This window comes from Symsagittifera roscoffensis, chromosome 9 (genome assembly GCF_963678635.1).
Source record: "Symsagittifera roscoffensis chromosome 9, txSymRosc1.1, whole genome shotgun sequence".
Taxonomy (NCBI): domain Eukaryota; kingdom Metazoa; phylum Xenacoelomorpha; order Acoela; family Convolutidae; genus Symsagittifera; species Symsagittifera roscoffensis.
This window is the reverse complement of record NC_087070.1, coordinates 49,678,300-49,689,934: the sequence shown is the minus strand read 5'-3', so window position 1 is coordinate 49,689,934 and position 11,635 is coordinate 49,678,300. Positions and strand designations below refer to the sequence as shown.

Here is an 11,635-nt window from a genome sequence, read left to right as displayed (position 1 = left end):
ACATCTCCCTACTTTTGTCGGCTTGATTCCGTAGCCCAATTTTTTTAAAGTTTCTGTAACACTCATGCCTGAGACGACAGAGAGCAGGAGTTCGATTCCAGTCGGGACCTGTTTCTTAGCACATGAAAACTTTCGGCTATTTTAGATTTTTGTGTCTGCTTATTTTTGCTGCCTCAATTCCCACAACAGAGTTTTTTGAAAATTCGACTTCTTTCTAGCGTTGGGAAAGCGCTACCAAAGTTTTTAAGATGCAGTTAATTTTGTTCCAGATTTTTTGGCCTTTTTTTGTTTTTTTTTTGACAAACGATTTTTCCGAAAAATTTATTTTCATTTTGAGTTTAATCATAGTCATTCATTTTTTCATCGCATGAGGCGCGAAGCGCAGCTTCGTCTCTGTCTTGATAGAACCACCACCATACATCTGTAATACTAAATAATTGAACATCTAAACCTATTTATAACATCTAAAATTGGGCAAACCACGATCACAATGGCTTTTATCACTTTTCCATTTTTGAGTCTATATGAATATATTGAAGATACTTAGTTTTATAAATAGTGTTTTTTGTTTTCAGGAAAAAGCGTAAAATTAGCTAACGTTCAAAATTGATTTTTGCCTCAGCTGCGAAAGGCATCACTCGTCTTGATTTTTCCAACATTTTTTGCTGCGACTGCCTGCAAAATATGAAATATGAATTAATAATGGGAGTTGACGCTTTGCAAACGTTCTCTTGGCCAACTCTGGTTGTCAATCTTTTTGGTGGAGTATTTCTCATTATACACTTTTTCTTTCACAACCTAATTTTTACCAAGCCATATCTTCTAATTGTCTCCAATTCTATTACAAAAATATGCATCAGTCAAGGAAATATCAAAAGATACATCAAAACGATCGAAACTAGCCAATTTTGTCGGTTTTTGCGTTTCTGACGACCCCGGTTTTGTGAAGTCATCGTGAAAAATATGCCAATTTTCAAATTTTTTGTGATTAAGTGTTCTGACTCGCAGTTCTTTGAACAAACTCGGATGGGCTACTACTGTGCTGATTTGAATTATCCGCATATAACGCATGAAACTTGAAATTTAAAACATTTTTTTTTTCGAAATGGGTTGATTCAGATAAAAATTGTTGAAGAAAAAACTGGCTTAGTACTTAGCAGAAAAAATGTGGTGCAATTTGTTTTGCGAAATTCGGGTCCAAATGTTACCCCCAAAAAGAACTCTTTTGGCTTTTTAGTCAATCAAAAGTTACACAAAACCACCCAAGTGATCTCTGACATAATTATATCAAAGTGAGCCTCCTCCGTAGCCCATTAAAGTTTAAGAAGTTTTATAGCTCCAATAAATTGCGCAAAACTTTTTAAAAATGTTTGAAATAAAAAATTTGAAATTGAAAACTTAAAAAAAACCTATTTATTCAATGTTTTGGAGGTTAAACCCTTCTTGAATTCTGTTGGACTACGTAGAAGACTCACTTTGATATTTTTCTGTCAGTGATCACCTCGGTAGTTTCGGTATAACTTTTGATTGCCAGAAGAAACCAAAAAATGGTCCTTTATTGGGGTCAAATTTGGGCCCGATTTTCGCAAAATAAATTGTACTATATTGGTGCTGTTGAAATTCTAAGCAAATTTTGTCGTCATCAATTTTCACTTAAAATCAACCCAAATTGAGAAAAACGCGTTTTAAATTTCAATTTGAAGCGTTTTGTTCGGATAACTTAAATCAGCACTTTATGCATCAGTAATGGTATTCTACGTAACGCAAAACTTAAAATTATGTTTTAGTTGCTAAACCTGTAGCATAAGTTGTCAGAGGCAAATTTTTTTTTCTTCTCTCTTGGCTGTTACAATATGCGACTGAAAATCTGCGTTCTTGGCAAGAATTCTGTAGAATCAATATTTAACTAATATAGAAAAATCGGCTTCCAGCAGCAAATTTGTTAACATTTTGCTTATTTTCAACGCTGTGGTTGTACAAATGTATCAACCTGAAATGAAAAAAGTTGATACTAAATTTCCGTTGGCTATGTTCAAGCATTTGAGATCACTATATTTTTCCTAGCGTGTTTTTCCTTAATTAAAACATCATACGCAATCAGTTTCTTTTATCAAGTTAATTGGTTCCGCACGGAAATTTTAATTGCTTCCGCACTTAGATTTAGCTGCCTAGTTTGACTATCCGCACCGACTTTTAATTGCATTTGCTCAAAGCTAGCTGTAAAAACTGGCTACCTGCAGTTTCTAATCAAATAGCTAGAAAGTTGATTATTTTCACAACGATTATACTGCATACCAATCCACCAAAATCAAATTTTATCTCCAATTCTTGAAAAATCTTTTTTCTGTAGCGATAGAATCTCAAGATAAATCTTTATTGCCATATAGTTGCAATAAAAATTTTTTTTTATAAAATCTCAGTTTTCTCAATTTCAAAATATAATCAAATTTTTTGCTAGAAGTGTTTCTGGAAAATTTTGATAATTTTCAGTTCCAACACAATTTAAAGCAATAAATTGAAGCATGAACAAGCATTTAATTCAAAAAACAATAGCATGGATTTTTGCGACCATGAAACAACTGAAACTTGTCAGTAATAAGTCAATTTTTGTTAGATTTTTTTTTATGTCTGAAAGCTTCTAAAGCAATAAAGTGAAGCGTAAGCAAGCAATTCAATTTTAAAAAAAGCAATAAAAATGGAATATCACGACTATGAATCAACTGAAAATCTTTTTAAAAAATTAGTTTTTGCTGGAAAATTTTATAAAATCCTGATCATTTCAAATTTCAAATACGTTAAAGCAAAATTTGATGCATAAACAAGCAACTAAATCTAAAAGCAATAGTAACAAGAATAAAACATTGCAACCAAGAGCTAGCTGAAACTCTTCCGTGAAAATTTTTGCTAGAAACGTTTGATAGAAGTTTTTTCGGATGTTTTTTAGTTCTAAAAGAATCTAAGACAAAAAAACTGAGGAGTGAAATGAACGATGAATATGCGCTGATATACTGAAAATTAGGAGTAAAAAAACTTTTGTTCGGAAAATAATTTCGCTATACTTTTACCATCCTTTAGTAAAAAGATTTTATTAAAGCAAGGATTTGTATTTCTGTTTCAAAAATGAAAGTCATGCTAACAATGAGTCATGTTTTTATTGCGAATATATGGCGAAAAATAGATTTTGTTTTCCTTGTATGATACATCAATTGATTCACGTTAGGATAATATGGAGAAAAAACAATAGATTTTATTGCGATTAAACAAAAAAAAATTTCCCTTGTATTAAACATAGAAAATGAAGACCTATAATAATTCCAATAATTTCAATAAGATTGGCACAAAATAAAAATAGTTTAATAATTTTTTTGACCATATAATATATTTTTTTTGTCTTCGAACATAAAATTGTCAGATAATCGATTGTTAGAGGGTTTGTTTTTTTTTGCGAACATATAATCGCCTAATAATTGATTAATATCAGAGAAACTTCGGTACGGGAACAAATAATTATGCAAAAATTATAAATCGACTCATTATAATGAAAGTAGAGCTTATCCAATAAGATGAAAGTTTGATGTTTTTTTTGTTCTCAAAAGACTGTTTGGATTCTAGTTAAAAAGGGGCGCTCTTTTTTTCTTCAAATCATTGGCTATCTTGTTTAAAACACGAACTTTTAAAAGAAGTTTTTGGTCTTTTTTAGTCATGCTGGGATGAATCCACAATCAGCTGTTTGGTTCAATTACTCTCTCAGAAATTCCAAGTCCCCCCCCCCGCTTATAGTCACTTAATTTGAACGTCAGGGCAAGAATTTAAACATACAGGGGCGGATGTAGGATTTTCTCGAGGGGGGCGGATTTTCAAAAAAATTTCGAAAATTTTGACGACCTTTTTTTTTTTTTAGGTCGACCAAATTAATTTTTCGAGTCAAAAAACAGTCAAAAAAGCCGGTTTTGGGCTCTTTTTGAAAAATGTTGACAAAAAAATCGCGTTTTTTTGGCGCGCGCTCCCCCTCAAAAAATAGTTAATATAGAAAAATTTTAGAGTCGGTAGGCCAAAAATGGATTTCTTAAAAAGTATCAAAGGGGGACCCTTTGGGTCGGCTAATATATTAGATAGTGTTACACGTTACACAGACTAAATTTTTGTGGACATTGAACGCACAGACATCAGACATTATATTTTAGATTATAAAGTTGAGTCTCTATAATGATATTTTTATGTGTTTTTTGGCAGTTTGATGATTCTAAAACAGTTACACGTAATGATATCAGAATTACTTTTTCATTTTCAATAGTGTATGCAAAAAAGACAAAGAAAAATCAGCTAGCTTTGAAAAACAATAACAAATTACCAAAAAACAATAACAATTACGAAGTCACAAATACTAAAATGATAGAAACAATCCTTCATGAACAAATTTAACTCATTGACAGACTTTAATTGCTATAAGCTCCAACTAACCATCAGCTCTGCAGAAGTTGTTTTATAGTCAATCATAATGCCGATTGTTTTGAATTGACGCAAATTAAAGCTGACGATATGTAATGCGAGTTTTGCTTGAAAAGTTGTAAATCTTATTTAAAATGCTTTGCTTTTGACGTTTATTGTGGTATTATCACAGACAAGTTATAAATTTGGGCCTTTTTGTTATAAATCGATCTGTTAAGTTATTTTTAAATTTTATAACGTCTGTTTGAATGGTATGAAAGATGGCGGATCAACTCACACAAGCACAAATTGATGTTTTCCAGGAAGCATTCAAACTCTTTCATGGGGTAAGATGAAACAAGCTGCGGTTAAGGATTAATTTGCCCCCCCCCCACACACAATCTAAAACCCCTTATTTCTTAAACCCCAACTTTCCGGACTTAGCGCAACCGTTGCGACCCAAGTCACGACATTGCGCGACTCAAAAATTTTGTTAGCGCAATCCGCTATAGGTATACTATTATTTTAACGCAGCCAATTGGTTTGACAAGGTTATGTTAGGTAACTAAGTATGTAACTGAAGTGTAGGAAAGTGTTTTGTAACTAGTTTTGATCGTTTGAATGTTAGGAAGACACGGAGAGTATATCGACGGATGAGTTGTCGATTGTGATGCGGTGTCTGGACCAGAACCCCACAGACTCCGAGTTGCAGGACATGATTAATGAAGTGGACGCAGACGGCAGTGGCACGATAGAGTTCCCGGAGTTCCTCACCATGATGGCCAGGACCATGCAGGACACCAGCACCGACGAGGTAACCAAATCCCTTCCTCCCCTGGAAACAAATTTTGACATATTGTTGTATAATATAGCAACTAAGCGGATTCCTGATAAAAACCGTAATAAAAGCCTCTTCTCGAATTGGAGTGAAATGTCAGTGTAATCATCGTCAACCTGTTAAGTGTTATGCATTGGACTCCGCTGCTAAAATTCTAGTACATGAACGACTACACGTTTGTACTTAGTAATATTATCGGTAAACGCGGTAAAGGGGTTTCATACAGTGTTGATTCCGAAAATCGAGCAGAATAATTCTGATACTCAGAAAAGCAGCCAATTTGTGACTCAGTAATCCTTCAGCTAAATTCTCCAAAATCCGTCAAATTGCTCTCATTCAACCTTTTTTTGAGCCACTTGAGCAGTTTTTGAAGTTTTAATTAGCAACTCCCTAGCAAAATTTTTTTGAAAAAATCGAAAAAATCTCAAATTATTTCTCGAATCTCAAATTATTTTTTTTCTGTTTTTTAAAATTTGAAAACAACTATTTGCGACAATTATGACATTAATTTTAATTTTCAATTGGAGCTCGCATCTTTCCTCTCATCACACCACGCTCAAATACACAAATTTGAACAAAAAAAGAAAGCTTCCCGCACTGAAGTTTCATGGATAATAATAGATTATTTTGGATTTTCATTGTCAGTCTCTATAAAATAACAAAAATAATCGATTGTAATCAATTGAAAATGGATTAAAATCATAAAAATTTTTAAACAATTAAATCCCAATATAATCAATGATAATCAATTATTTTCAACTTGTTTTCAAAAAGTTGTATCAAAAGAAAATAATCAATTTTAATCAATTATAATGAATTATAATCTATTTTTTTAAACTCTTTTCGTGTGTTGTTTTCATTCTTAAATTTGTTAAACTAAAGCTAGTTTTTATCTATTGGACTTGTTGAAATGTTGGTCTTATCGATATACCTAAAAACACTAGCGGATTTAGATGGGCGGACGCCTCCCCCTCAGGGGTTCGAACCTCTGCCGACCCGAAGGATCCTTCTTTCTACTACTATTTTGAGATATATAGTTTTGGCTGACTGACCTTAATTTTTTTCTTAAATGAGGGGAGAGCGCGCCGAAAAAACGCAATTTTTTGGTCAAAAATTTTCAAGAAAGTGAATAAAAACGCTTTTTTCGGCCTGTTTTTTGACAACTTGCCTGCGGCGCAAAAAATTTGTCTTATTAAGGCCTGTAGAGGGATAGGTGAGCTCAGAAAAAAAATTTGGTCTACCTAAAAAAAATGGTCGACAAAATTTTTTGTCCCCCCTCGAGAAATTCCTTGATCCACTCCTCCCTGAAGATCGGTGGTAGTTTTGCCTGGACATGAAATTAAATTGGTTGGGTCGGCTTTTGGATTGTTGTTGTTGCGTTGGTTGGAGATTTCGTCCCGCTGGGTTTAATGTCGATGGTCTCTTAGATTCTCCCATGCTCGCGAGTAGTTATTCAGGTACTGCGTTAAGTCTCTGAGTGTAGCGTAATCAAAGCACGCAGTGTTCTTCCAACTACATTAGTAGTTTTACTGGGAGCTTTGAGCGAGCAAGACAATCAGGCTACTTGAGTACAGATCAGCGGTTCAGCCGCTAAGTTCGAAATTGTGAATTAGTATCCGTAGGAAAGCAGCGTATCCGATAAAGCCCTGTGGTTTGCTTAGTATCGATTTGTCAAACATTTTGAGTTCCCTGATGAACACTGACGCCACATACCCGAGGTTACCGTATCTACGCGATAATTCAAGTATTGCCTGTTCTTTTGAGAAGAGTTGGTTCCATAGCTCTCTATCAAGGATTTAGCCTTATCAGTGCAGGTTGACCGCAGGTAAGTATTTTTCTCAAACGGGCTTAGACGTATGTTGTTGCCTATTTAGTCGGAAAGAGTTTGAACCAATTATTCCTCTCATGTGGTGGCCAAATTGTATCTGTATTTTGTATCCGGTAACTTGAATCCTTTCAAACTGTAGTTCAGGCCAGTAGTCGGATGATTGTTAACGAGTTTGCTGACTTGTCTTTGATCATTGCCGAAAAGACTGTTGCGTTGATGATTGTGTGATTGCGAGTTAGTCCTATGGTGGTCGTTGAAGTGGTTAGCAACGACTTGTTCAGATGTAGTAACAAGGTTTTTCGCAAATGAAGTTGTTAGCAGACCAGATCGCTTATTGCCAGTTGACATCTGGGCTTCGTGTGTTGAGTTGTAATTCGAAATGGGGTATTCATTGGAAACTGGTGGAGGCGAGAAGTTGTATCGTATAAAAGCGCGAAAGTTGAAAGCACCCAAGTTTCGAGTAGGTGAGTTTGATCTGAGATCAGCTGCAGAGGTAGCGGTTACACTGTTGATTGTCTGATCTGTAACTATGTTGGTTCCTGGTAGAAGTTGGAAACTGTAGCGTTGAAGAGCGTCAAAATCGAAAGTACGCAAACCGTATGTGGGCTTGTAAGTTGAAAAGTCGGCAGCCCTATCGATTTTACGAGATCGGGTGGTTGATGACGCTGTGGGCCATGTTTTCAGTAGTATTTGAGCTTCTTACTGGTACACTGGCTGTTGCAGATGTGCTTTGCACTCTAGTGAGCTGATTGATCTTATGGAAATTGAACCAATGTTTGTTAAGACCTTTTTGTACTTCCGTAATGATGAGTAGGTCGCACTTCTGTTTTCGTAGCGTTCAAGCAGTGTCGAGGCATTCTTGTGCTTCCTGGAAGAAAAACGGGGCCATGTCGTCTGCGAGTTTCTCGAGCAGATCGAAACAAGTGGTTATCTCCACAAAATTAAGCTTAACGTACTAGATATTGCTTGATTTGGCTACTTGTCTCGTTACTTTTTGCTCAAGCTCTTCTAAAGTACTGTATCGGCGTGTCTAATGATTAGGTAGTTGTTGTAAGGTTGACTTTGTTGAAGCCATTAAGGAAGGTAGTTTGAAGATTAGTTTTTAAGAGCTCCGGTCGTAGCGATCGCTTAGTATTTCCGTTACGTGAAGCTTTGTGAGCTTTCATAAAAGTGTTATTATAAGTTACGACTACTTTTTTTGTTAAAGACAACCGGCCATAGAATTAACCCGGTGGTTAATTAATTAAAGTAGCTACAGCTCACGCAGTCATGAGCGCATTTAAATTTTGTTAAAGCCAAAACGGGGGAACTTTTAAGTTTTTTTTGGTGTTCAATTAAAATAGAAAATTTTGATTTTCAAGAAACTTTGTAAATTTTTTCGTAGATGTGCTCAGTAAAACCATTTTTAGTTGTAAGTTAAACAAAAGGCTACGGAAATAATTTGGTTTTTGATAATTTGAAGGACAAGTTTTGGGCTAAAAATTTTTGGTTATCGGGTTCTGACTTGTAGTTTTCTTTTGTATATGGGGAAACCTGTTTTTTTGCTCAAGTTCTAGCTTGGTACCCCGAGGACAAAATTAACAATTACAAATGTTCGAATGAGAAACACTTCACATTCAAAGTTGGAGATTTTCTGATTTTTGTTGCAGATCTATGTTTAATATTTTAACAAGTGTGGATTGGATTTATAGCACGAGTTTGAGTAAAACTTTTTAGCTCAATTATGGGTTTAAAATGTTTTGTAGCAGGACCTTGAATTTTTTGGTTTGAGCACAAATATGGATTTTGAGATGAAAAAAAATGTTATAAAAATGGATCTTGCCTGATTTTTTGAAGTTGGTTGTGCTGTGGAACCGTTAGTCGGGTCCCGTGTTATTCATATGAACCTCTGGAGATGTTGATTGTCACGTGGAACCTTTGGTCGGGTTCTTTCTGTGTTCTGCATAACCATTACTGAGTTTTTTAGTATTTCAATATCAGCTTTTCGAGCATATAACATATTGCAAAGTTTTCCAGGTTTATTTTAAAAAGTCCAGTGGTTTCGGGAAAGTTCTACGTAGTCACTAGAATTTCCAATACAATTCATGCTTCAAACATTTTGACAAAATGTTTCAAAAAAGCAGAAAAGCTTCTCAAAGCGAAAACCTTACTTTTGCAGATCTCAGGAAAATACATGCAGCTCAAAATTTTGGACCAAGGGAAAACTTTTTTTAATATATCGAGAAAGTTGAGAAAGTAAAAGCTAATTAATTTCCTACTCAAAATAACACCAAATCATCTCATCCTCCTCCAAAACCTACCAATATGTATAATTTTAGGAATTGCGTGAGGCGTTCAAGATCTTCGACACAGATGGAGACGGGAAGATATCAGTGGGGGAACTGCAGATTGCCATGGCCAAATTGGGTGACAATGCGACAGAGGAAGAGATCAAAGAGATTATGCAGGAGGTGGACCTCAACCAGGACGGGGCTGTGGACTTCGAAGAGTTCGTTAAGGCCATGATGAGTTCCTGATGGTTGCCAGATGCATACAAACTGTGATGCTAAAACTGCCTAAACTGTTTGCTCTTTTTCCTCTCCTCTCCCCAACTCCCTTCCCCTCAACTCATAAGCATCGATTTTCTATGGTGTAATGATTTTTTTATAAAGTAATAAATGAAAGCAAATATGTTTTTAATAGTCTTATTAGTCCGTGTGCCATATGCCATTTTTTGTAGCAATCGGGTTTTATGAGCTAGTTTCACAATTAGAAATTTGCGGGTGAGGAGGTGGAAAGGAAGAGGTCAAACTGCTCAGCTTATTTTCGAGAAACTCTTGGTTGATATCTTAATTAAATCATGCGTAGATAATAAATGAACTGAAAACTCACAGTTATTTTGTCTAATTATGTTTTTGAATGGCATTAGTTAAGTAGCATCGAAAGTAGCTGCAGGTTTCCTAGTTAGTTATTGCTGTTCGATTTCTAAATTTTCTTAAAGATAAGACTTTTGACTGAAATAAAGTGTTTATAATATTTTGGAAAATTGAGTCGACCTTTTCTTAGGTCGAGCAAAATAATTTTTGAGGAGGCCTCCCATTATACTGTAGAGACCCTGATCTGCGGAATTCTTTCTACAATACAGTCGAATTTAAAAAAATACAGGCCAAAAGAAATGTTTATGGCACGTTTTGAGTCACGTTGACCAACAAATCGTGTTTTTTTGCTCCTCTTCAAAATTAGTAAAGGCTGACGCCCAATCCACTCCTGATTTGGAACTCATTTGCTATTGTGGCAATGAACATCGATAATTCATCGATGGCGATCGCTGTTTTTTTTCACTTTTTTTTCGCTATTTTTAATATTCTTTAAACCCCCATAACTTAACAAAAAATGATCACAGGTGAAATATCTTTTCAAATTTAAGCTCAAAACAACAATACCTTTTGAATTAAAAATTCCGTCAAAAATGGTTAGTTAAAAAGTCGAAATTTGTCTGAAGAAAAAAAAAACCCATCCGAGCAAAAATATTCCGTTACTTTTGTTTCAAAAATCGGAACAATGAGTAATGAAATGTGAAACGTAACAATGGCCTTGTCTGATCTCCCGAATTTAAATTGCTGTTAAATTGATCCGGATCGCAATAATTTTCTGTGTTTTGATAAAAAATTAGAATTATTTCAACCTAGCCTGTTCTACAATGCTGCTTTTATTTATCCGGACTTAGCGAAGCAGAATAGAAATTATTTTCTCAACTTAGTTGGCTTTAAACAAAAATCAATAAAAACAAAAAAACTTAAAATTTTACCAGAGTTTTTATAGTGCAATTCGTATTTAGCTAAATTTTAAGTCATATAATAGCGATAAAAACAAAATGCTGTAAATTTTACCAGAATTATTAAAGTGCAATTATTTTGGAAATGTGTTGCCAAGGTTAAAAATATTTGCCAAGTGTAGCAATTTAAAAAATAAGGGTCGCAAACTAGGAAACCAACAGTCACAGTTTTAACTACCCTTGGCTTTTCTTCACGGCAAATGGTCGGTCCTTTTTTGCTAAGTTAGTATTTAGCGTTAGCTTCAGTCGAAGTTGATTACAAAGGGGATGCATCAATGACTTGAGTTGAATAAAACTTGAGGATTTGTTTATAGATGTGACTTAACCACAAACTATGGTTAGGTTATAACTTAGATTGTAGTATAGCACCTTGCTGTTCACCCCCAAACTGGCTCTACTTGCCTCTGAAATATTCACACCCCAATTCTTGTTGAATATGCTCACAGTTTGCTTGTTGAGTATGCTACACTTTGCAAATCCGGTTACATTTTGCCGTCTGCTTCAGTTTGCGGAATTTCCAAACCCATTATGGAATCAGCTGACAATTCTCTTTTGCTGACTTTGCCAAGATGTTGTTTGCTTGCACTAGTTGCCTAACGGGATATATGCATAACGGGATAGTTTGCTTACACTAGTTGTGTAACGGGATATTTGCGTTACGGGATATTTGCTATAACATTTTACGATATCAGAACATTTTTGAATAGACCATAGAACATTAAAAAAG

The 11,635-nt window shown here is 34.9% G+C and overlaps 1 protein-coding gene across 1 annotated transcript; it reads left to right on the top strand.

Annotated features, from left to right (window-relative positions):
• The first annotated feature begins 4,417 nt into the window (after positions 1-4,417).
• LOC134854670 (calmodulin-like) lies at positions 4,418-9,752 on the top strand. The gene is made up of 3 exons (XM_063871019.1): positions 4,418-4,775; positions 5,057-5,242; positions 9,413-9,752. Exons 1-3 carry the CDS (start codon positions 4,710-4,712, stop codon positions 9,608-9,610), a joined length of 450 nt encoding a protein of 149 aa, XP_063727089.1. The 5' UTR covers positions 4,418-4,709; the 3' UTR covers positions 9,611-9,752.
• Positions 9,753-11,635: the final 1,883 nt, after the last annotated feature.